Raw genomic sequence first — 26913 nt, 5'->3', positions numbered from 1 at the left:
AGAGTGTGGCTGGATGAGGGGTGGGTGGGAGTCTGAGTGCAGGTGAATTCCAAGTCTGCGGGGCAGATGTTTGCCCAGGACAGGCTCACTTGGGTGAACGGGGGCCCTCCAGGATTTCTGGGGCAGATAGTGTGGGAAGAGCAAGGCTATTTGAGTCTGAGACCTGTGTCCTGGCTGTGAGGGCGTAGGTAAGCCATTCTAAACCCAAGTCCCCATGTCTGAGGTGGCCCTAACACTCTGTCTACAGATGGTACCGTGAGGTGAGAGCTACTGTATGTTACACGCCAGGTGCATTCCGGGTCCTCAGTAAGTACCACTCTCTTCCCCAGTGCAGCATAGTAGAAAAAATCTTTCAACACTGGCAGCAGTGGGAAACAGTAAAAGAAGGACTAGGGCCAAGAGGCCCAGAAACCAGAGCACCAATTATACACCAAGCTACACTAAGTATGGCCACAGGCACAAGAAGCAGCAGGCCTCTCGGACGCCATGAACATCATCTCCCACCAGGGCTGGAGGAGGCAACCGGGCCTCCGACGTGTGATTACACAGGAAGAGTGAGGCCTTTTCAACCTAGTGTTTAAAGACACAACAGACGGGTAAGCATTTTGGTTATTTTTAGTTAAAGAAAAACAGCTTTCTCCAAGGGCGACAAAGTGAACTGAAGGTCAGAAGGAAGCTGGGTGCGGGCTTCTTGCAAGCTCTTGCTCCAAAACCTGGAAGTGAGGAGAGGGCCCTCCGGAGCTCTGGGGAAGGTTGGTGCACACAGGGGTTCCGTTGGTGGGGGAGGAAAAGCCGCCAGCCCACACACGGTCACTGGATTGGTCTGAGTGGGTTCCAAGCGACTGCCATGTGCTAGTCCACTGACATGATTGACATTAACATTCTTGGGGGGCATTAAATTAAGGAATGACACAGGGAGCCAAGAGAGTGGCTTATTCGGTTGGATTCTGAATCACAATCAGGAAATAGTCTTTATCTGCAAAAGAGAAAAATGAAAAAAAATCACTAAATGTAAAATGAGAGAAAAACACCCAAGAAAGCAAATAAACCATTAAATCACTAACCATAAAATGAGGAAGGGGAGAAAGCAACAAAAAGCATCAACGTTCAGCATCTCCAAATGCTGGGAAAACGGAAGATAAACCTTTAAGATTCCTGCAGGGGCTCCTGCAAGAGGGGCCTCCCTATACCGGGCAGCGGGCACTCTACAGTGTGTCGTCTCTTCTAATCCTCCCCACGACAGTGGCAGCAGGTAGGCAGGATTCTCACCCCTGTTTTCCAGGTGGGGGGACTCCAGTTCAAAGAGCTCCAATGAATTGCCTAAGGCCATGGTTCTCAAGCTAGCGGGCATCCCAACCACCTGGAGGGCTCCACGCCCAGAACCATCATTTAGTGGGGCTGGGGCAAAGCCCAAGAGTTTGCATTTCTCTAACAAGTTCCCAGGTGATGCTGATGTTGTAGGCTGTGGGAGGACCACTGGCTTAAGGTTACCCAGCTACTTAGTGTCAAAGATGGAATTCCGACATACTTCACTGGACTTGGGTAATGTCATTTTCTTTTTTTTCTCTCTCTTTTTTTCCCCTCTGCGAGACAGAGTCTTGCTCTGTCACCCAGGCTGAGTGCAGTGGTGCGATCATGACTCGCTGCAGCCTTGACCTCCTGGGCTCAGGTGATCCTCCCGCCTCAGCCTCCCATATAGCTGGGACTACAGGCACACCCCACCAAACCTGGGTAAATTTTTAAAAAGTTTTTTGTAGAAGATCAGGCGTGGTGGCTCACGTAGCACTTTGGGAGGCCAAGGTGGGCAGATCACTTGAGGTCAGGAATTCAAGACCAGCCTGGCTAACATGGTGAAACCCCATCTCTACTAAAAATACAAAAATTAGCCAGGCTTGGTGGCAGGTGCCTGTAATCCCAGCTACTTGGGAGGCTGAGGCAGGAGATCTGCCTGAACTTGGGAGGCAGAAGTTGCAGATCGCCTCACTGCACTCCAGCCTGGGTGATAAAGTGAGACTCCATTAAAAAAAAAAAAGTTTTGTACAGATGGGGTCTCACTATGTTGCCCAAGCTGGTTGCAAACTCCTGGGCTCAAGTGATCCTCCTGTCTCAGCCTCCCAAAGTGTTGGGATTATAGGTGTGAGCAACCACACCCAGCCAGTTAATGTCAATTTCTGTCACAAACTCAATTTGTTGGCTTTCCAGAACCTTCTGAATAAGAAAATTTCAAAATGGGACAAAGCAGCCTGGATTCCAGCTCCAGGGATCTGGCCCTGTAAGGAGGAATGTCCACCATTAAATCACAGCAAGTCCAAGTCCTTGGAGGTGAGCCTGAGTGCCTCTCGTTTTACTGAAGAGGTAACTGGAGAAGTGGTATTGTTGGATTTAGGGCTTGATAATTTGGAATAAAAGACACTGATGTTACTGATTGTGCCTATTTTTATCAGTGGTTTGTTAATTATTTGTTTTCATTAGTGATTTTTATATATGCAGATTTACCCACTTAATCAAACTGCAAACATTGATCAAGGCTTCTTTGTGTCCGGGTCTGGGCCACCCACTTCTCACACGGCACCTCAGTGAATCCTCGAGTCACTCTGAGAACACGGAGCCTCAGAGAGTTAAAGGGCTTGCCCAATCCAGGGTAAATCCACAGGTGGAGTGGGGACAGGGACCTGGGTTTGACCCCATACTCTGAACTGCCCTGGTCTGCTGCCCCCTGCTGAGCATGAGCGAAATGGCAGGACCTCAGCCAAGTCACTTTGTGGCTGTTCAGAGCCAAGCCTAAAGCTTGGTTCTTCCCACAAAGATGGGCTGTTGCAACAGGGAAGAAACAGAAATGAAATGACTAACAGTTTCATGGCTAACCAATCTGCATACATAAAAATCACTAATGAAAACAGAAATAATTAACAAGCCACTGATAAAAATAGGCACAATCGGTAATATCAGTGTCTTTTATTCCAAATTATCAAGCCCTAAATCCAATAATACCACTTGAAGTGCTTTGTGAGAGGTAGTGTGTGTTGAAGGTTGTGTAGGCTGAGTTAGTTACCTCAGCTTTAATATTAGTGAAGTTAATAAGTGAAAACTAGAAGTCTGTTTTTTTTGTTTTGTTTTTTGAGACTGGGTCTCGCTGTTGCCCAGGCTGGAGTGCAGTGGCGTGATCATGGCTCACTGCAGCCTCAACTGCCCAGGGTCAAGCGATCCTCCTGCCTCAGCCTCCCGAGTAGCTGGGAATACTGGTGCCACCATGTCCGGCTAACAAAAGTTTGTGTTAAAATGTCTTGGCCGGGCATGGTGGCTCACGCATATAATCCCAGCACTTTGGGAGGCTCAGGTGGGAGAATCGCTTGAGCCTAGGAGTTTGAGACCAGCCTGGGCAACATAGTGAAACCCTGTCTCTACCAAAAAAAAAAAAAAAAAAAAATGCTGGGTGTGGCGACACATGCCTGTGGTCCCAGCAGTATACTAGGGAGGCTGAGGCTGCAGAGAGCCATGATCGTACCACTGTACTCCAGCCTGGGCAACAGAGCTAGACCCTGTCTCAAAAAAAAAAAAAAAAAAAGCCTGTTCACGTGGGCGGTTCTGGGCCAGGGTGGGGTGAATGTGGCACACATGTGGAGAGCCACACTGTCTGGAACACCTGCTGCTGTCTGCAGCCTGGGAAGCAGTACCTCAGCTGGATGGGGTCAGGTCAGGCAGGTGGGAAGGCATGGATCTCCCTCCCGGGCCAGGCTGCTCCAGGCTGCCCACGATGTGTAGGGTGCTAACTACAGTCTCAAACGGGCACTTCCAGCAGCAGCCAGGCCTGCTCTACGCCCGTGGCCACCCCTGGGTCCTGTGTTCTGTAGCCATCCTGAGGCAATTCAGCGCCAGGGCCTCCTAGGCTCTGCGTGGTGGCTCCTGACCACAGGAGTTCTGGCACCAAAACCCAATTATTTTTTCTTGGCCACGTAAAAGTGGGTATGTCAAAGTGTCAAATCACTGGTTTTCATCCTAAAACTATGCCCCACAGACATCCCTGACCCCATCCCCACTGCTGACCCCACTTCTGACCCATATCAGTGGGGTGTCAGCAGTGGAGGGAGGTTTACAGAGTCATTCATTTATTTAATCAATGGATATTTGCTAGATGCTTACTATGTGCTTACAAGCCCCTGCCCTCATAGAACTTACTCTCAAGTGGAGTAGATGGCCTTAAAAATGCAGGTAAGCATTTGGTGACGAGGAAGGACTGAGTGGCAGCAGTGAGGCTGAGCCAAAGAAGCATGCTCTGTAAGACAAGCTCAGCGCGCCACCGTCCTCCAGCACAGCGCCGCGTGTGTGTGGGAGAGAGACAGTGTGACTTGAGAGCACGGGCGCCCCCTGCAGTGCTGCCAAGGTGAGGGACTGGCCACCTCATCCTCCTCCACTGACAAGGTTGTGGGATCTCCAGGCCTGTGAACCCCAAGGAGAACCCCCTACTTGGGAGCTGCCCATTCTGGACTCAAGCACCAACCACAGTCATGGGCTCTGAATGCCTGTGGGTCTTCAGGGCCAAATTGGAGACGCCGCCGCTGCCAAGTTGAGACCTGAATGGCCAGGAGCTTTCAGACGACACTGTCCTTCCAGAGGAGACATTCTCAGGAGCTTTATGCCAAGGGACACTGTCTGTGGAGAATTTGTCTGATTTGGAGACCAAGTAATTTGCTCCCTTCCCCCATACCCTGAACTCCCTCCCAGTGGGCCACTGGGGAGCACAAGGTCTGCTGTGCACAGGGTGAGTAGGGGGATTGTTCCCGGCCCAACTTTTTTTTTTTTTTTTTTTTTTTTTTTTGAGACAGAGTCTCGCTCTGTTTCCCAGGCTGGAGTGCAGTGGCGCGATCTCAGCTCACTGCAAGCTCCGCCTCCTGGGTTCAAGTGATTCTCCTGCCTCAGCATCCCAAGTACCTGGGATTACAGGTGTGCGCCACCATGCCCAGCTAATTTTTTTATTTTTAGTAGAGACGGGGTTTCACCATGTTGGTCAGGCTGGTCTTGAACTCCTGACCTTGTGATCCGCCTGCCTTGGCCTCCCAAAGTGCTGGGATTACAGGCGTGAGTCACTGCGCCCCATCCCGGCCCGACTTTTGGGGAGTGAAGCTTTGTCCTCTGCAGCCACACAACATGACATCCTGGGAGGAACTGCAGTTTAAATCTGATTCCAAGGCTTTTTCCCCCAACCCAGGTCAACACACTCAACCAGGCAGGGTGGCTCAGGACATCAGCACAGCACAGTCCCCTACTCGACACTTTACAGATGTGGATTTGCAGGTGTTCTGCAACTTGCCCAGGGTCATGCTTGTGGGAAGCAAAGCTGGGAAAACAGATTCTGTGCCTCCTGCAGTCTTTTCTCCCCGATGGATCAGGCATTACACACAGAAGCGTGATTTTGGAATAAAAGACTCTGGAGTTATTCTTATGTTCTTCTCTGTGACTGAACTGCTCTGTCCCCACCCCTCTAGGGAGTGTCCCAGGGAGCCTGTGGGCTGCTGTGACTGGCTCTATAGTTCTTTCCTGCCCATCCTTCCAGGCCTGGTGACAGAACCTATGCTGGTCTGCTGCAGGGAGTGGCTGACCTCCCATCAAATTACCTCAGAACTCTGTGGCCAGCCTCCTTGCCCTCTGTGTTGCCAGTCCAGAGCATTCAGTGTCCCCAGACCCCCCACTGCCTTCCTTTATCCAGGTCCTAATCATAATCCTATCACCTCCTGCCCTAAAAACCTCTGCTTGCAAGATCAAGTCCATGCAACTGAGTTAGGTGTTTGTGGCCCCTTCTAAACTGGACCAAAGCCTCACCTCCCACTCCTCCCCACTCACATCCTGATGCCCTAGATAAGCGGCACTGCAGCGGGAGTGCACCATCACGCACACACGTGACGCACGCACACTCAACTATGTGGCTCAGCCAAGAAAAAGCAGAGTGAGAAAAAAGTAATAATGCAAAGACGGCCCTGGAGGCTCTGCCTGCCACCCCAGTCCATGAGTGAGAGCGAGGGGGCCGGGCAGGAGATGTGGCTCTGTTGCTCGCTCCTGTGCTCCCATCCTTGTGGGCTCCTCCCAGAATGAGCATCTCCTCACCCTGAGAATGATCCTAAGGACTAAACACAGGCCTTGGTTGCACCACACAGCCCCCAAATGCAAGGCAAGCACCTCGCATAAAGGAAACACAGCAATCTGCTCCCGTGCGGCAGGAAAAGCTGGCTGCAAGGGGCCTAAAGACAGGCCTGGCCTTTACAAGTGGGCAGAGAACATGTTTTCAAGGATAAAATGATACAGTACTTTTGCTTTACATTTTGGAGAAGAATCACTGAATATTCTTCCAAACGTGGCTTTCCGCCCCTCCGCCTTGCTCACACTGCTTCCTGGTGCCCTTAAGATTCAGCTCCAGTGTCCCCTCTTCTGGGAAGCTTTTGCAGACAGCCCCAGACAGGCCTGGCCACACCCTCCTCTATGTCCCAAATGCCTTTGAGTTTTCTCCTATCAAGGAAGGGGAGACACACATGATGCTCACGTGTCTGTCTATCTCAGGAGACTGGGGTTACCCTCTGGGGCCGGTCCCTGGGAGGATCTGCTATGGGACACCAGCTGGAGGCTGGCTAGGCAGTGAGGCAACAACCCAATTCCTTCAACTCCTCGGGCCCTGCTTGGATCCTCTGGAGACACCACTGTGCCAGGACTCCTGATGAGCCACAGAGAATGTGCCATGAGGTCTGTTCCTACATGGGGAGGTAGAAGACCCCTTACCTGGTGCAACCATAATTTCATTTTTCTTGGAGCGAATTCGAAGGAAGGTGAGATCGTTCTGGGGGTCGATGTCACGCACGGTGCTCCGTGCCTTCAGGATGAAGCTGTGCATGAGGCTGGCATACTGGGTGGTGGTGGGGTTGTCCATGGTGCTCTTGATGGGAATGCCTGAGGGGAGAGCAGACGGAGACTGAGAGGATGTGGAGCCCCTTCTGCCGAGCTCCCACCCACACCCCTAATTGGGGAGAACTGGAATAGCAGTTCTCAGTCAATGCCACCATCCGCAGAGGGCTTGCTATGTGACAGGCATGGTGCTGAGCACCCGAAGCATGCCAGTGCCATGCCCTAGAACTACTCTGTGGGTGGCAACACCATCTCATTTGCCCATGAGGCAACAGGAGCTCTGAGTGATGAGGCGACCTGTCTGTAGTCACACAGTGGGGCCAGGATTCACATGCAGGCCTGCTGGCTCACTCCTGGGTTCCTTTCCCAGGGCTGATTGGTTCCCAGCAGTAAAAGGAGAGACTAGCTCTGATTCATGCAGGGACACAGATTTAAAAAACTAACAAAATCAGGTTTTTATTTTTTTGTCCAAAAAAGGAGAGACTCATTCATAGTGCTTAGAATTGAAACCAGGAAGCGCTTTTACAAATTTCTTTTTTTTTGAGACGGAGTCTTGCTCTGTTGCCCAGGCTGGAGTGCAGTGGCTCACTGCAACCTCCGCCTCCCGGGTTCAAGTGATTCTCCTGCCTCAGTTTCCCAAGTATCTGGGATTACAGGCGCGTGCCACAGCACCCAGCTAGCTAATTTTTGTATTTTTAGTAGAGACAAGGTTTCACCATGTTTGCCAGGCTGGTCTTGAACTCCTGACCTCAGGTGATCTGCCCACCTCGGCCTCCCAAAGTGCTGGGATTACAGGCGTGAGTCATCGCACCCTGCCTTACAAACTTCTTTTATTTATTTTATTTTTTGAGATGGAGTCTTGCTGTGTCGCCCAGGCTGGAGTGCAATGGCGCAACCTCGGCTCACTGCAACCTCCGCCTTCCAGGTTCAAGTGATTCTCCTGCCTCAGCCTCCTATGTAGCTGGAACTACAGACGCGCACCACCACACCTGGCTGATTTTTGTATTTTTAGAAGAGACGGGGTTTCACCATACTGGCCAGGCTAGTCTTGAACTCCTGACCTCATGATCCACCCGCCTTGGCCTTCCAAAGTGCTGGGATTACAGGCGTGAGCCACCGCGCCCGGCCACAAACTTCTAAACACTAAAAAGTAGAAGAGAAAAAGTCAGCTTGTGCTGGGACATAACCATCATGATTTCCACCCAAGGGAGGCTTGGGTAGCAGCTATAAACACACTGTCCACATGGCCGTGCCAAGTTAAAGCATGTTTCTATGTTTGTACAACAGGCACAGAAACATAGAACATGTTGACCCTTTGTAAACAGCACTGCTATCTCTTTCAAAGAGCCCACTAGGTGAGCGGTCCACAGACCTCCCCAGCCCCTACTGTTGGCTACTTAGGGGCTGGGTTTGTTACCAGTATAATTAACTGGGCAGTGAACATCACCGTATACCAAGCCTTTTGTTTGGGGACTGTTTCCTTGAGATGAACCATTAAGTGGACTTATTCACTGGACGGTGCCTACTGTCACAGAGGTGAGGCATGCGGCTCACACTGAGCCACCGCAGGTCATGATTGGGCCAGCAGGTGCCTGTGAATTGCCTGTGACATATGAGCAGAAGACTCCATCCATGGGACCCCAAGAGCCCGCCAGCTGACAGGCACTTGAGGAATGTGGCACAAGTAGCTCCTCACATAGAAGTGGCCAGCTTTGGGGCCCAGGACCCTGCTCATCCTGCCCACAGCTGCTCAGTCTAGGGATCGGCCAAAGGCAGTTATCAGGCCGACTGGCTGAGTGGTAAAGAAACTGGCTCAATCTTGTCATCCTAGGGCACCAGGAATGTGAGGGTGGGCAGAAGAGGACACGGTGGCAAAAGAAGCAGGTGAGTCACAGAGGCTTTTTGAGCCAAGTCAAGTCAGGAGAATAGGTTGCAGTCATCACTTGTCTGTAAGGGACAAGATGACCAGATCACCAGGGCTGCTGCTGGCTCCTGGATGGCCACAATGTGCATGGCAGGGCCCCGCAAAGCCTTGCTCTACAGTTGAAGCTTCCTGAGGATGGCAGTAATGAATGCGTCCATTATAATCTAACCACGATGGGGCGGCGATGGGGTAGGAGCCACCACGACTCTTTCTGCCCACCCTTGCATTCCTGGGGGCCTAAGAAAACAAGATTGGGCCAGTTTCTTGCCACCCAGCAAGTCAGTCTGATGAATGCCTTTAGTCGTGTCCTAGGCTGGGCAGCTATGGACCAGATTAATAGGGTCCTGGGCTCCAAATTGACCTAGGCTTACACCCAGCTCTGCCCTTCACAGCTATGCAGCCTTGGGCAAGTGATGAAACCTCCTGAGCTTCCACTGCCTTATCTGTTAAATAATATCTGTGCTTCGAAGTGCTGCTGGGCGGGCTGAATACTGCTTAATTCATTTAAGAATGTTTAGCAAGAGTACACTTAATAAATGTTAATAAACACCACTCACACAGTAAATGCCATTTCCATTAATCTGAAGGGATGTGACTATTGCTTAAACCCGCAAGGGCCTTGCTAAAACACAGCCCACCCACCGAGGGCCAGGACCAGAGCCCAGGTAGAGCCCTGGGTTGGCTGTTCTTGCTACCTGGCCGGGAACCCGCCCCTTAGCTCACCTTTGGGCCCCAATGGTAAGAGGCCCACAGTCCCAAGGCTTGGCATGGTTTGGGTGATCAGAACCCCTAACCTTCTCTTTTTACACACCACGAAGCCACCTTCTCACAGATCCCTCTGCCTGGAACTTTCTTTCCTTCCCCTATTCACTCATGATTTCCACTTTGGTCCCTGAGGTCTCCATCTTCGGGTGACACTTCCCATCCCCACTGGCACCATCCCAGCACCACGCAGTTTTTCCAGGTTGACACTGCACCATTACAAAGTGATCATTATTCCATCTCCCACCACAATGTAAGCTCCCCAAGGGCTTGAGCAAGTCTGATTTGCTCACTAGTGTCCCTAGAGAGACAGCATTAAGCTTTTATTGCTATTGGTAAGTGAGTGGTCAAAGGGTCTACTTTTACTAGTTTGGACAGATATTGGCATGAGGAGTCTGATCACATCCATATAAGCGGGAGCTGTGTAAAACAGACAAGAAACTAAACATCTACTGGCTCACTCCAAAAACAAAAGAAAACGTGGAAGTACAGGGCCAAGGACCAAAACCGGGAAGAAATTAAAACAAGGACAAAGGTTAATTCCAGATTCACTGGATGCTGGAGCTGGAGAAGACCTGAGACGGCCTAGTTATTAGGCCACCTGCTCCCTGCCTCTGTCTTCACAAATGAACACTGTGTAGCCTGCAGAAGTAGCTGGTTATCTGGGAGGCACAATTTCTAACTTGGGGCTCTGATCTACTGGGATACACCCCCAGGCCCTTCCACCACACCCAGTCCCTTCAAGTGATAAAAAACATCTAAAAAATTCAACAGATACTTTAATCAAACACCAACTCTGGGCCAACACCATCCTAAGTACTACAGACAGCAGTGAACACAAGAGACCAATCTTTGCCTTCATGAGACTTACACATTTAAGCCTTTTATTCTGCCTGTGTGGGTAGCAGCAGAGGATGGCAGGGGGTCTGGAGAAGTATAAATGGAATGAAACTTCCCTTGCGTTTTCAGTAAAGCTGCTTAAACTCAGACTTTTATTATGAAACACCATTTGAATCTAGCCAAGGCAGAGATGTCAAAAGGCAGTGGCAGATGGCTCGAAAGTATTGGGACTTGGGTATGTCATAGGTTCAGGGGCAGGAGCAGGAGCAACCACTCTGGGCTGGGGTGATCAGTGAGGGTGTCCTGAAGAAAGAGGCAGCTGAGCTGAATGTTGGGGATGGGTAGGAAAACCCTAGATAAGATCATAGGCATCCCAATACAATTATCCTCAAATAATCATCTTTAATGGAAGCTTCCAGAGGGCTTAAAGGCCCCATGGATCAGTGGGAAGTGTGACCAACTCAGATTCTGTGTTCTGACCACGTTCATTCACAGCTGGGTGACCTTGGGCGGTTCCCCACACCTCTCTCAGCTTTGGGTTTCTCATCTGCAAACTGGGCAAACCCTTGCCTCGCAGGGTCACTGTGTGAGATGTAAACGAGACACTGATGTGGGGGCCCTGAGAATGGGACGCAAGTTAAAGACACACACACACTAACTGAGACATTCATAGGCATTTCATGCCAGGCACTATTCTAAAAGCTTCCCCTAGAGGAAGGCAGAATTATGACCCACATTTTACAAATGAGAAAACTTAACAGAGAAAGTGGCTTATGCCCAAAACCACATAGCTGATAAGTTAAGTAGGGCCCAGATTCAAAGCCAGGTGGGCTCATTCTGCATTCCACGTTCTCAGCTATGGTGCGATCAGCCCCATGAGTATACAAAAAAGCAGCACTCACTAGTATCCAAAAGGTAAGCAGCTAGGGCTTCCCAGTGAAAAGGCTTGGCTTTAGGGGCAGTTTTAAGGCAAGAATGAGGGCCTCTCCTTTGTGAGTTCATGTGGAAGCCTGGGGGTCACAGCTGGGGCTGTTGGCCCCTGGGGTTGTCTCCTTGGAGTCAAAATGTCCAGTCCCAGAAGACAGTTTCTCTCTTAGACAAAAGTCTTTCAGGTCTTAGAGCAAGAAGTGCCCAAAAGAGATTCCCTGGACCATCACAGGACTTGAGGCAGTTGAGGGCTGAAGCGGGGAAAGGAGTTGCCTCAGGCCACCCAACTGATCAGGGGCAGCCCTGAGCAGGGGGCCTGCTCCTGCCTCCACAGTGTCCCAAGGGCTGCCAGCCTCCTGTAAAGGAAATGACCACATGGTTTAATCAGAACTAGACAGGGCTGGGGAGCACGTTCTGTCTAGCTCTGTGCTTGCCAGGGCTCTGCTGACTTGGAAATCAACATTTTTTTTTTTTTTGAGACCGAGTTTCATTCTTGTCGTCCAGGCTGGAGTGCAGTGGTGTGATCTCGGCTCATTGCAACCTCTGCCTCCTTGGTTCAAGCGATTCTCCTGCCTCAGCCTCCCGAATAGCTGGGATTACAGGTGCCCGCCACCACGCCAGGCTAATTTTTGTATTTTTAGTAGAGACAAGGTTTCACCATGTTGGCCAGGCTGGTCTCGAACTCCTGACCTCAGGTGATACGCCCGCCTCGGCCTCCCAAAGGGCTGAGATTACAGGCGTGAGCCACCACGCCCGGCTGGAAATCAACATTCTATCCAAGGACACAGCACCTCCACTTTGTTGCCCTTGATGGCTTTCATTCTGCTTAAGTAGGAATTGCTGAGAACTCTGCTTCTCCAAAACAAGGCCTAGACTGAAGACACACATAAGAGGCTCTCTAAGAGCACTGAACAAATTAGAGCCCACTGAATACACTGGGCTAGAGAATTTGGCGGGCCCCGCAACCGGGCATGGCCTGACCTCTTGGGATGTCCAAGTGTGTCTGTAAAGGTGGCCGCAATAATGTCTACCCTACGAGGCAGCCAAGAAACACATAAACAAACCGTGCCTGGCAGCACACCAGACATGTGACAGACACAGGCACTGCTGTACCACTTCCACCCACAGGGCTGCTGGTAAATCCTAGCCTGTGGGAGCAGCCCCTGGGCTGGGCACTGAAGGGCCTACACACTTCATTGTTACTTTTTTTTTTTTTTTTTTTTTTAAAGAGACAAGGTCTTGCTCTGTGCTGGAGTGCAATCAAAGCTTTGAGCAAGAAGCCTTGAAGCAAACTGCAGCCTTGAACTCCCGGGCTCAAGGAATCCTCCTGTCTTAGCATCCTGAGTAGCTAAGACTACAGGCGTGTGCCGCCACACCTGCCTAATTTTTCTTTTTTTTTTGTGGAGTTCGGGGTCTCACTACATTGCCCAGGCTCGTCTTGAACCCCTTGGCTCAAGCAATCGTCCTGCCATGGCCTCCCAAAGTGCTGAGAACAGGTGTGAGCAACCATGCACCACGCCCAGCCATTATAACAATTATTAATCTACTGATTATGGCATCTAACATGCTTGCAAAAATTTCAGGTTTTTTCCTTTGGGATTATTTCCTCTCAACACAGTCCTCAGGAATTACCAAATCAAAGGGGCTGATGGCAACACCCACTGTGGTTGGTTCATTTAACGTTCACTGACCTGACTCTGCAGCCTGTGGTGAATGACACGGGAACAGAGGTGAGTCAGGCATGGTCCTGGTCTTCCTTCACTGGTCACGCTGCTCTATCAGCAGCAGTGTCTCAGTGGACTCCTCTCCTCCCAGTCTCACATAAACTGGTTTATGTTATTTTTGTAAACTCCAGTAGGGTAGTTTTTAAATTGGCCAAACCCCTTCCCAAATTAAAACCAATGTAGAAACATGAACTGATGGTTCTTAGTGTGTGTGCTCTGACTGAAGTGGAGGACAGGAACCCCAGCCTCTACCTCTACTCCCAGGGTAGCACAGGACCCCTGGGTTTAAGGACCACAGCCCTGAAAACATGATCTGAGGCAGTCTCTCCAAGGGAAGGCCTTCGGAAGGAGACAGAACTGCTGTGAATCTTAGGCCTGTGGCTCTCACTGCAGCCTCTTCTGATTAGAATCTATCCCCTAAAGCAGAATTTTCTAAACCTGTCTGATCATAAGAATCTCCTGGGGTGCTTCGTAAACACACAGATTCCTCAGGTCTTGCTTTGGCTCTAACAAATTAGACTTTTTGGTGCAGAAGCCTGGAAAGCTATGTTTAACAGGACCCCCGGGTGATTTCAAAGAATGAATACGTGTGGGAAACACTGTGGCCTAGAGGCATGAAGCATGTGGATGCTCCCAACCCAACAGGGGAACCCAATCAGGTAAATCAGAGTTTGTATGAACAAATGCCTCACAGCTCAAAACAGATGGTGACAATACTGTACTAAATGCTTTACGCTGTTCATTCTTAGTTACTCTTCAACTTATGAGGTAGATATAAGTATTATCCCCATTTACAGGCTTAAGCAACTTGGCCAAGGTCACAAAGCTAGTCAGGAGATGAGGCAGAATTCAAACTCACAACTGCTGGATTCCAGAGTCCCTGTCCTTACTGCTGCCTGGAGCGTGAGGGCCTGGGGGCCATTCTGGTTCTTTACAGCCTGGCGCGGGAGAACGCACCCAAGTGCACTCAGACGGGCTTGGATTTAAATCTCGACTGTGTGATGGTAGGCAGATCAATTACATTTCTAGACTCAGTTTTCTCCATTGCAAAATGCAGACGACAGGCCTGCTTAAAGACTATAAGAAAGAGTATGTGGAGCACCAGCCAGAATCCTGGCACAGAGCGGGTATGTGATAAATGCTAGCTCCCTTCCTGTCCAGTGCAGTCTGGGAAAGTTAGTATCTGTACCCTTCTACCTACACAGATACCACTCAGAAAGGGTTGTCGGGGTGGAGGGGAGCTGCAGGCACAGAGGAGTTAACTAGAGAACTATCCAGCCAATAAAGCAGAATCAACACAAATGGGGATGTAATATCCACTTAATGGATTTACTAAAAAGTAGAAACAACAAAATTGGGCTACAACAAAATTGGGCTAATGAACATTGTCGTGGCACTTAATTTGTTTATGTAAACCATGAAGCAATATTTTAAAAAGCTCAAGTGTAAACAGATGCCCAAGGGTAACAACTATGATTATGATCCTCTGGAACTGTGCCGGACGAGGCTGAGTAAGCATGGAAGACTGAAGTGTGATCTGTCAGGGCGGTGGGATTGAGCAGATTTTCCCTTTGTGAGGACGCTGGAGGTGGCTGGTCTGAATGCAGTTTACAACTAATTGCTCACAACCAGTTACCGATTTCTTTGTCCCTTCTCCACTCCCGCTGCTTCACCTGACTAGCCTTAATGAAAAAAAAAAAAAAAAGAACACTGGAGGTGTTAAAAATTAAAAAGGCCTAAAATTAGATCAGGTTCATGAAGGGCTTAGTGAACAGCAAGTGCTATGCTGTGTTATGGCTGCTTCTGGGCCTGCCTGGGTACGGGTCATGGCGGGAGGGAGGGCGTACCTTCTGTGTTCACGACGATGATTCCCTGCACTCCCTTCTGGCTCTGCAGTCGCTTCAGTGTCTCCTCCACCTCTGCCTGCCAGAAAACAAGACCAAGGTTAGGAGAGAGGCCGATAGGCAGGATTAACTTCCTCATACCCCAGGCAGATGAATCATACGTTTGTCTTCCAACAACAAACAAGTAATACTCAGGCACCTGGCACACCCTCAAAGTTCCCCAGGCTGATCTGACGTGCTCCTCCGGCAACCACCAGTGCCCAGAGCATCCGCTCACACCCCCACGCAGGACAGGGCTGCTCCTGGCGCTCTGCCCACCAGGCACTATTATCCCACCCTCCTCAGCTGTTGGGGAGCAGAATATAAACACCATTCCCATGTATATACATGTCCATGACTCACATATTTGGCATAGCTGGGGGATGGGACTCTGTTGATTTAAGAAAACTCAGAGAGTAGTATCTAACAGGAAGACAACACTTTGTCATTTGTGGCCCAAACAGCACATGAGGATAGACTCAGTGACTGCGGCAGGCATCTGAGATAGTGTGACGCACAGCACTCAGCTGTAAGAAGTGTGCCTTGGGAAGGGGCTCATTAATCTTGATTACCCAGAAACTGCTCTGGTGGGCTACTCTTGCATATGGCATCTGTAAGTGGAGGGGCAGTCGCAGTTTGGGTCCTCATTCTGCCATGCCAGGCCTCCTGCCACTCCTGCCCTACCCTTCCCTCCACTCTGCAGCTCCGTGGCACACCTCCCTCTCTCTACATCTTTTTATCCCACAAGGCCTCTTCTCTGCTGAAATCCAACAAACTCCTCTTGACCATCTAAGACATCATCTCCTCCGCGAAGCCTTTACTGATCCCCCAGTTGATGGAGTCTGCCTACGTGTGACTTCCCAGATCCCTGGGTGTGCCTCTCTGGGACACGCATTAGGTACTATGTCTATTTCTTAAGAGACTCTAAAAAGGTCTGTGGAGTGGAAGTGTGATAAACACCGCTTAACTGAACTAGGCTTAATTCTTCCTGTGGATGGAAACTAGCCCTGAGGTATACCTGTTCTCAGGCGGCCCCTTCCAGACTGGTCTAGAATCCAGTCAGAAGCCCCTCAAAGGCTGAGAGTTGTTAGAAACAGAGGCTCCATTCACCAAAAGAAATGGGGAGGGGGGGATCCTCAACACTGGGTGGAGACAGCACAATGAATTCTTGTTTTTCTGGAAGGCACAAGGCTGACAATCCAGTCACTGCCACCCACTCCCCTGTGACAGAATACTCTCGAACACTGGAGGGAAGGGTAAATAAGCTCCTCCTATAAAGTGGCAAATGGGGCCGGTGCGGCGGCTCATGCCTGTAATCCCAGCACTTTGGGAGGCCGAGATGGGCGGATCATGAGGTCAGGAGATAGAAACCATTCTGGCTAACACGGTGAAACTCCGTCTCTCCTGAAAATACAAAAAAAATTAGCCGGGCGTAGTGGCGGGCGCCTGTAGTCCCAGCCACTGGGGAGGCTGAGGCAGAAGAATGGCGTGAACCCGCGGGGCGGAGCTTGCAGTAAACCGAGATCGCACCACTGCACTCCAGCATGGGTGACTGGGACTCCATTTCCAAAAAAAAAAAAACAAAAAAAAAAGTGGAAAATGGACTTATGCCTCTAAGATCTGGAGCCTGGGTACAATGACAGGGCTCTGTGGACGTGAGAGTACAATGCAGTGGGTCATGCGTGTATGAGATCGAATGTCAGTCAACACACTCACTGAGCTCCTACTGTATGCCAACGGCTATTCTGAAGGGGAGGAGTGGGGCACAATAGTGGTCACTGCTGGACAGTACTCACTGGACAGTACTCAGTCTACCCTGCTCGCCCTCCTGGAAATTCATCATGGACCAAAGTACAGTGACATTTGCAATAGCAGAATGCAGAAAGAACTAAAAATGCCTAACAATTAGGGAAAAGGCCAAGTAGATTATGGAACATCCACTAATAGGAATACACATATTAACCATGGTGATTAGACCATGTTATACCATCACAAAAGGTGTGTGCTATAATGTTAAGTGAAAACAGCAAAATGCAAAAATAAAGTGCTTTGGTGACTGCAATCACATGAAAACAAGGTTACAGGAGATTATGAAAAAAGAGCCACATTAAGGGCAAGGAATTATAGAAAGGTTTTATTTTCTTTTTTTCAAAACACCCTTTTTCATTCTACTGTATTGTTTCTATTTAAAAACATTTTAACCCCCCATCTATGCATCCAAAAGAAGTCTATGATACAGGGGCCACAAGGCTCTGATACACTCAATGTTGTCAGAATAAGATGTAAGAATAACTTGGATGACAATTTAGGACAGCTCAATCTGCAATCAACCCGGAAAGAAAGGGGAAAGAAAGTGAAAACCGAGATGTCAGAATCTAAATCCAAAACAGCCCCCAGAGATTGGAGAATGGGGCTGAAATGAAAAAGATGAAATTTCTTAAGACTGCTATTCATTTAGTAACTACATGGCAACCTTCCATGTGCCAGACATTGTTCTAGGCCTGTGATGATGCAGTGAACAAAATATAACAAAAATCCCATGTCACGAAACTGACATTTGTGGGAAAGGACATTAAATAAGCAAAAAGAAGTAAAACATAAATGTCAGCTACAGCAGGGAAACCGGACCTGGAATGCAGGGGTGATGGGAATGTGAAATACATCATCAGAGAAGGCTCACCAAGGCGATAGTGAGTAGACATCTGAAGGAAATGAGGGAGTTAGCCATGCTGGTTTCTGGGGAGTGTTCCAGACAGCACCAAGAGCAAGCACAAAAGCCCTGGGGTGGGCAAGCGTCCGGTATGTTCAGGGGGAAAAGCAAAGGGGCCACTGTGGCTGAAGGGCAGGGAGCAGGGGAGGGACAGCAGCTGGGATCCGGGACCAGACCACAGACGGCCTGGCAGATCAAGTGTTGACCTTGGTTTTCACTGGGCGTGATTCATGGAGCCACTGTCAAGTTTTGAGGTAAAGAGTGACAAGACCTGATGCTTCCAAAGGACGGCTCTGGCTGCTGTGGGGAGAAGGGACAGCAGGGGGCGAACACAGCCTGCGGAAGCCTCCTACCCCTGCCCTGCCAGGTGCTGCTCTCGGTCTGAAGGAAACAAGCTTCCCTCCTTCACTCACTGCTTGATGTAACTACCTCCCAACCCTTTGGACTCAGCTCCAGAGCCCGCAGGAGGCTTCTCTGACATCAGCCCCTCTACTGGGCACCGAGGCCCCCAGCCTTCGCAGCACTGACCACAATGCAGTGCAACTGTTTAGGTCACATTCGTCTCCTCCTCCAGACGCAAGGCACCCTGCAAACAGGAAACCAGACCAGACTTTATAGCCCCAGTACCTCACATAGGATAGGCTCAATAAATACTGAAGGAACAAATAAAAAGCATTTCTGCAACTATGTTTCACGAAATCAACCTTTTTAAGTACAGGAGGGGGACATGGCCTCACAGTCCACAGTGTGAAAAAGAGCTAAGGTTTAGGTGATCTGAAACTCAACGAGAACCAGACACTAAGATCTGGCTGTTTAAAAGTAAACATGGGCTGGGCACAGTGGCTCATGCCTGTAATCCCAGCACTTTGGGGGACCAAAGCAGGTAGACTGCTTGAGCCCAGGCGTTTGAGACCAGCCTGGGCAACATGGTGAAGCTTCGTCTCTACAAAAGATAAAAAAAATTAACCATGCGTGGTGTCGTGTGCCTGTAGTCCCAGCTAGTTGGGAGGCTGAGGTGAAAGGATTGCTTGAGCCCAGGAGGTCGAGGCTGCAGTGAGCCATGATCGCGCCATTGCACTCCAGCCTGGACAACAGAGTGTAAGACTCATCAAAAAAAAGAAAAAGAAAAAAAGAAAAAGAAAAAAGAAAAGTAAACACACATCTCACACATCTATCAGGAATGGGAGGACACATAGGTATAATTTCCCTACTCAGCACCTACTATGGGTCATATATTGCTTTCAGACACATGCTCTCTTCTGAAACTCCCATTCATGGGTTAGTATGATCTCCATGTTAGTGATGGGGAAACAGGTTTGGAAAGGAGAAGGGTTTTGCCCAAGAACACATTGCAGGTCAACAGAAGAGCTGAATATACTGGTGACCACAACTGAGGAGGTCCCTGCCCTCAGGGAGCTCACATTCTGGTGAAAGAGACTTAAACAAGTGAACAAGATTCTTGCAGGATACAGGGACTAGGCTGTGGGGCAAGGGATGCTACTCTGGCTAATGTGGTCAGGAACACCTGAGGAGATGTAATCTTTTTTTTTTTGAGATAGGGTTTCACTCTGTCACCCAGGCGTGCCATGGTTCGATCATGGCTCACTGCAGCCTTGACCTCCCAGGCTCAAGTGATCCTCCCACTTCAGCCTCCCGAACACGTGGGACTACTGATGTGTACTGCCAAACCCAGCTAATTTTTTGTAGAGATGGGGTTTCGACATGTTGCCCAGGCTGGTCTTGAACTCCTGGGCTCAAGTGATCTACTGCCTTGGCCTCCCAAACTGTTGGGACTACAGGCGTGAGCCACCATTCTCGGCCATAAGTATGTCATCTTTAAGCCAAGAATCAAATGATGAGAAAGAAATGCACTCTGGGCAATGGGATGATGGAGACAAGGCTCCCCAATTCTCTAGTTCCCAGATGCACATTCCTGACACATGGAAAAACAAGCAACAATAAAGATCCAGGAGGATCCATTGGCTCAGCATAGGAGGGATGACCACTGGAAGCAAATGACTGACAAAGAACTATGACCAATTTGACCACTAAACATAAAACTTAACTTCTGTATAAGAATAACTAATCTAACAGGATAGAAAAGTATTTGCATCAAATATAACAGACAAAATAAAAAAAAAACACAAAATGACTAAGAACAATAGCAAGTCTCTAGTAGGTAGTGCACAAAAGAATACTAGTAGAAAATATGCCTACGAGAAATTACAATCACATCAAACTATGGTCATCATTCCTCACAAACAAATGAAAAATTCAGCTGGGCGTGGTGCTCACACCTGTAATCTCAGCACTTTGGGAAACTGAGGTGGGTGAATCACTTGAGGTCAGGAGTTTGAGACCAGCCTGGCCAACATGGGGAAACCCTGTCTCTACTAAAAATACAAAAATTAGCCGTCATGGTGGCATGGGCCTGTAATCCCAGCTACTCAGGAGGCTGAGGCAGGAAAATTGCTTGAACCTGGGAGGCAGAGTTTGTAGTGAGCTGAGATCGTGCCCTCCAGCCTGGGCAACAGAGTGAGATTCCATTTCAAAAAAAAGAGACAGAAATGAAAAATTATAGCAATGCTGAGGTTTATTTTTAAATGCTGGCATTGTTATTACAAAACTGGCAGGTGCAAGGGCAATACAATCTTGACAAAGCTACAGGACAATATATTGCAAGAACCATAAAAGCACTGGTTCTTCCGCCTCAGAAATTATTTTCCTAAGAATTTTATCCTGAGGAAATAATCTAATAAGTAAGTTAAAATGAAACAAAACCAGATATTCACAGAAGCATCATCACAGCACTATTTCTACTAATTAAGAAATGGAAGCAGCCAGGTATGGTGGCTCATGCCTGTAATCCTGGCACTTTGGGAGGCTGAGGCAGGCGGATCACCTGAGGTCAGGAGTTTGAGACCAGCCTGGCCAACATGGCGAAACCCTGTTTCTACTAAAAAATACAAAAATTAGCTGGGCGTCATGGTGCACACCTGTTAATCCCAGCTACTCAGGAGGCTGAGGCAGGAAAATCACTTGAACCTGGGAGGCAGAGGTTGCAGTGAGCTGAGATTGAGCCACTGAACTCCAGTCTGGGCAACAGAGTGAGACTCCATCTCTAAAACAAACAAACCAAAAAGAAATGGGAGCAACCCAAATGTACACAGGTAAGATATTTGGCCAATTATGGTACAACTATTTCACCGAGTATTATGTAGTCACTAAGTAGTTAATCACAAAGCTGATATGACAACAAGGTTAAATGTTTTTGGATATTAAAACAACAAAAAAAGAAAAAAATCCCCCCAAAACTCAGCATGCATTATCTTGGAAAATATGCATATGTGAACAAAAGAGGAAGGAGAACATACAAAGATGAAAATAGTTATGTGGCACAGTGAAACTGGACGAGGAGAATTATATGTGATTATTTTTTAATTTTAATTTTATTTATTTATTTTGAGACAGAGTCTTGCTCTGTTGCCCAGGCTGGAGTGCACTGGCCTGGTCTCGGATCACTGCAACCCCCGCCTCCCGGGTTCAAGCGATTCTAGTGCCTCAGCCTCCTGAGCAGCTGGAATTACAGATGCACGGCTTCCGGCTACTTTTCGTATTTTTAGTAGAGACAGAGTTTCACCATGTTGCCCAGGCTGGTCTCCAACTCCTGACCTCAAGTGATCTGCCCACCTTGGCCTCCCAACGTGCTGGGATTGTATGCGTCAGCCATTGTGTCCGGCCAATTATAGATGATTTTTATATCATTATTCTAAAGGTCAGTTTCCACCTAAAATGTAAAATATGCAAGCCAAAAGTGCCACTTGTAGAAATCTATCCTACATAACCACTAGCATGAATGCAAAAAAGACAAGAACAGTTACTGCAGCAGTGTCTGGAATAAAAAAACTATACACCACCTAAATGTACATATGGGACTAGGATACAATACAGACCTTAAAAAGAATGAAGTGGACCTGCATATAATAACACAGAAAAATGTGTGATATTTTTAAGTGAACAGAACAAGTTGCAGAATAAGATATATACATATATATCTTAAAGTCAACTTCTGTTTTCTCTTATTTTTTTCTCACCCAGGGTGGAGTGCAGTGGTGCAATCACGGCTCACTGTAGCCTTGACCTCCTGGGCTCAGGCGATCTCTCCACTTCAGCCTTAAAGTAAACTTAACATATATAAATATATATATATTCCAGTTTCATCTAATAAACAGCTTATACATAAATGTGCTTATGCACCAAACACATCTGGAAGGAAACACACCCAACTGCCAACAGAAGTTACCACGGGGTAGTAAGATGGGGACCACATAAACTTTCTATATTATATCCTCTGGTACTGCTTCAAATTGTTAACATGCATGGTGGTTTACGCCCATAATCCCAGCACTTTTGGAGGCGGAGGTGGGCGGATCACCTGAGGTCATGAGTTTGAGACCAGCCTGGTCAACATGGTGAAACCCTGTCTCTACTAAAAATAGAAAAAAAACCCTGTCTCTACCAAAAATAGAAAAATTAGCCAGGCATGGTGACATGCTCCTGTAGTCCCAGCTACTCCGGAGGCTGAGGCAGGAGAATCACTCGAACCCGGGAGGCAGAGGTTGCAGTGAGCTCAGATCACACCACTGCACTCCAGCCTGGGCGAAAGGGCAAGACTCTGTTTCAAAAGAAAAAAAAAAAAAGTTAAACTAGGCATCTAAATTTGTATTGCTTTTATGAGTATAACCACGGAGTAGCATAATACAGGTTCTAGTAAGCTACAGTTTAAGTAAGAAAAAGGGGGGCCATTTAAGTGCTTGTATAGATGTATAAGAAACTAACAGCTGGGTGTGGTGGCTCACGCCTGTAATCCTAACACTTTGGGAGGCCAACGTGGGTGAATCACTTGAGCCCAGGAGTTCAAGACCAGCCTGGGCAACACGGCAAAACCCCAACTCTACAAAAAAAATACAAAAAAATTAGCAGGGTGTGGTGGTGTGCACCAGTAGTCCCAGATACTTGGGGAATTAAGGCAGGAGGATCACTTGAGCCCAGGAGGGTCAAGGTTGCAAGAAAAAAAAAAAAGAAACTGACAATGGTTGTTTCTAAAGGAGGAGAGACTGAGACTGGGGGTTAGGAGAGTGGGAATTTTATTTTTCACTTAGATCCTTTTACATCATTTATTTTTTTACTGTGTGCAAGTATTACCTGTAAACAATCCTAAAATTCGTATGGAACCACAAAAGACTCAGAAAAGCCAAAAGAAGCCTGGACGAAAAGAACAAAGCTTGAGGTATCACACTACCTGATTTCAAAATATACCAGAAAGGTATAGTAACCAAAAGAGCATGGTATTGGTATAAAACACAGACCAATGGAACAGAATAGAGGACCCAGAAATAAATCCACTTATTTACGGCCAACTGATTTTCGACAAAGGCATCGAAAAAACAAAACAAAACAAAACAAAAACAACAACAAAAACGAAAAAAAAAACCTACCATAAATCAGCAATACCACTACTGGGTATTTATTCAAAGGAACGGAAATTAGTACATCAAAGGCATCCCTACATCCTCATGTTCATATTGCCGCACTATTCATAATAGCTAAATTATGGAATTAGCATCCATCAATAGGTAAATGGATAAAGAAAATGTGGGCCAGGCGTGGTGGCTCACGCCTGTAATCCCAGCACTTTGGGAGGCTGAGGCGAGCAGATCACGAGGTCAGGAGATCGAGACCACCGTGTTGAGGCGGACTAACACGGTGAAACCCCGTCTCTACTAAAAATACAAAAAATTAGCTGGGCGTGGTGGTGGGCGCCTGTAGTCCCAGCTACTCGGGAGGCTGAGGCGGGAGAATCACTTGAACCTGGGAGGCGGAGGTGGCAGTGAACTAAGATGGTGCCACTGCACTCCAGCCTGAGCGACAGAGAGACACTCCATCTCAAAAAAAAAAAAAAAAAAAAAAAAAAAAAAGAATGTTTAAGGTGATGGATATTCTATAATAAATATAGCCTGATTTGATCATTACACATCATATGCATGTATCAAAATATTACATGTATATCTACAACATAAATGTGTACAACTATTATATATCAATTTTTTTTACAGCTTAAGAAGTGATGTGAAAAATGAAGTTATACATATTTGAAGCATTATTACATGTTTGTAATGATGTGGAGATATTGTGGTGTAATAATGAAAAACACAGAACCCACAATTGCACATTCAATAGGGGCTAAACTGTATAAACCAAAAACAAGCAAAAAAGACTAGAAGTCATATGACTACTGTAAGTGGTTGCCTCTAGGTGATGACACGGTTTCTTTTTTCAATTTTTTAATTACAAGCTCTAGATTTCTAAATAAGATTTTTGAAAAAGTAATATGTTCACATGGCTTAAAATTTAAAACTTTTTCAAATTTTGCCCAAGCTGTGAGGATTACAAACACAAAACCTGTAATGGCGTTGAGAACCCACAACTGCAGCAAGCAAGGTAGAAAGCAAGCTTTGGGATCCCCAAGAGCAGACCCCGCCCGTTCCTGACTCTGGCACCCAGTCCCAGCGGCTAGAAAGAACCACGCCGACAGAGTGGCGGCCGTCAAGCTTCTAGGGTTCAAATCCATCTCCACTATTTTCTGGGGCAAAGCACTTGGCTTCTCGGGGCGCTGAATAACAGATATGTATAACAAAATGGGACTAAAGATTGTATCTACCTCACAGAGCTGGGAGGAGGCGGAGGAAATACAAGATACATAAAGTGCTTGGCAGAGCCTGCCACAAACTGAGCTCCCGGGAAACGTTGGCAAGGTTGCCATCGCGCACCAAGGCCCCAAAACTCTAGGCTGCAGGGCCGCCGCCCACCCCTCGCCCATCATCTCTTCCTGGCCGAGGCTGGGCTCCTGCTTCCGGTCAAGGGGCAGCGGGATCCGGCGGCCCCGCCTCGGTCAGGCTCTAGAGGCCTCCGCCGCCGGGTTCCACCCTCAAGTCGGCTGGGGCCCGGGCCCGGCCACGCCCAGCCACCACCGATTCCCTGTCCGGAGCTCTGAGATCCCCTCATCCTCGGAAGACTGAAAGCCTGGCGTGGGGTGGTGGGCGGCCGCCAGCCACAAGACCCCGGCGCACGCTCACCATTTCCGACCGATCCGGTAGCCCCGCGTAGCGAACACTTAGCCCAGTCCTGTGCCTTTCTGCGCCTGCGCAAAGGTTTCTGTCAAAACGGACAGCTCTAGCTGCCTATCAGGAGCCAGCGTGAGGCGGGGGCGGGCGAGCCGATCTTGGCTCCGCCAGGATTCTTGGAAAATCTGCTTTCCACTGTGGCAAAGCGAAAAGCTAAGGAGCAGTGCGCTAAGCTGTGGAAAATTCCCAACTCTAGCCGTGCAGAAAAGATGCTGGTTCTGGCTGGACGCGGTGGCTTACGCCTGTAATTCCAGCACTTTGGGAGGCCGAGTCGGAAGGATTGCTTGAGCCCAAGAGTTCGAGATCAGCCTGGGCAACATGGAGAGACCCCTTCTCTACTAAAAAATAAACAAAATTAGCCGGGCGTGGTGGCGCGCTCGTGTAGTTCCAGCTACTCCAGAGGCTGAGGTAGGAGGATCGCCTGACCAGGAGTTCGAGGCTGCAGTGAGCCGAGATTGCGCCACTGCACTCCAGCCTGGGCGACAGAGCAAGAGACCCTGACTAAAACAAAACAAAACAAAAACCATGCTGGTTCTCGGTATCGGAAGAGGCTTTCAGTGCTGGTTCTCGGTATCGGAAGAGGCTTTCAGCTCTCAATGGAGGTCTAAGCTGGTTCTGGAGTCCCTGAGTGGAGCGTGGTGGGAGGGTATGAAGGCAAGTGGGACGGTTGCTGAGACCCGCTTTGCGCCCAGACTGAGGCAGAGAGAGGCCCAGGGCCAAAATGCGCTTCGGGATCGGGCAGGCCTGGGGTGGGGCTGGAGTCAGGTACCTCTGGAGTCTCCGGGTAAGATGCCGTGCAAGCTCGGAGATGAATTGGTTAGGGCTGCCCTGGGAGTCTTTAGAATCCGAGCTCAGCCCCGCCTCGCGTTACCTAGCAGAAGGCACTTCACATCTGTGTGTTCTGTCTTGTTCTCACCTCTGAAAGGGGGACTCTTCCCAGAGCCCTGTGTTGTCCTGTTCCCGCAGGCCGCAAACGTTTCTGGGTCCTCTAGGAGTAAATAACTTCTGTTAAAACATGCTGCCGTTTAGTGAACCCTGTGCCACATTACTGTGCTGAACACGCACATAACGTTATCTCCGGTAGCTTCAGGGAAGTATCGGTAACCTCGATACTTTATAAATGCTGTTTCTCCCAGGCACTGTAGCTTGCTGGATTCAACGATGATCTAACTCCAAAGTTTCATTCCACAGTAGCTGCTCTTCAGTGAGGAAGGATTTGGTTCTCCTTCCAGGAGTGTCTGCATGTTAAGAGGATTGACTTTACTGCGAAGAAACCTAGCAGACACCACCGTAACCAGATCAAAGTTAGTATTACTGGCAAGGGGAGATATTGATGCCGTGTGCCCCGATAAAAATGCGTTAAGGGCACATCACCTCCGAGTCATTTTCCACAAAAACTCCCAGCCTTAAACCATGAGAAAACTTCACTAAATCCAGTGTGAGGGATGTTCTACAAGATACCTGTACCCCGCCCCCGCCCCCCAAAATCTCAAAGTCATGAAAGCAAGGAATGAATGCGGAACTGTCACAGATTAGAGGAGTAAGGAGAAAGAAAAATAACATGGGTGGGAAAATTGGTGAAATCTGAGTAAGGGCTGTAGTTTAGTGTTATTTTTACCAGTGTTAATTTATTAGTTTTGGTAATTCTAGCATGGTTATGTGGGATCATAACATTGGAGAAAGCTGGGTGAAGACTGTGCAGGAACTCTTAACCATTTTTGCAACAGCTCTGTAAATGTAAAATTATTTCAAAATAAATTTTTAAAAGGACTGGATCCAAAGGAATTTCTATTGAATGCTGGAAACATTAGGAAAGCATTTAGCAAGGGGAAGAAGTGCTGCAGAGACTGGACCCTAAAACATCCTGGAAGATAAGCACTGGAAGAATCACCACTGTCTTGCCCATGGAAAACCAGACTGAGAGGAGTGAAAGGATTTTAACAGATTACAATCCCAGAAGCAAAAAAGAGAATGGCCAATAGTTCATGTGACAGGAGCCAAAATGAGAATGGAGGAGCTGGAATAGGACCAAGAATGTCCCGGAGTGGCAGGCTTACAAACTTTAAGAGTT

At 48.3% G+C, this 26913-nt stretch overlaps 1 protein-coding gene across 2 annotated transcripts; it reads right to left on the bottom strand.

Annotated features, from left to right (window-relative positions):
* Positions 1–597: 597 nt before the first annotated feature.
* Positions 598–25604, bottom strand: DYNLRB1 (dynein light chain roadblock-type 1). 2 transcript variants are annotated; one of them, XM_514596.6, is made up of 4 exons: positions 24795–25604; positions 14913–14988; positions 6766–6933; positions 598–976 (listed from the first exon to the last, which is right to left on the bottom strand). In XM_514596.6, the coding sequence occupies exons 1-4, from the start codon at positions 24795–24797 to the stop codon at positions 933–935; spliced, it is 291 nt and encodes a 96-aa protein (XP_514596.1). In that variant the 5' UTR covers positions 24798–25604; the 3' UTR covers positions 598–932. The 2 variants fall into 2 exon arrangements, with proteins under 2 accessions (XP_514596.1, XP_009435345.1); XM_009437070.4 differs by lacking the exon at positions 598–976 and having other exon boundaries at positions 4823–6933; positions 24795–24928.
* Between the last annotated feature and the right edge of the window lie 1309 nt (positions 25605–26913).

Source organism: Pan troglodytes, chromosome 21, assembly GCF_028858775.2.
Source record: "Pan troglodytes isolate AG18354 chromosome 21, NHGRI_mPanTro3-v2.0_pri, whole genome shotgun sequence".
Taxonomy (NCBI): domain Eukaryota; kingdom Metazoa; phylum Chordata; class Mammalia; order Primates; family Hominidae; genus Pan; species Pan troglodytes.
Note: the sequence above shows the minus strand (reverse complement) of the source record. Positions and strands in the feature narration are given on the sequence as shown.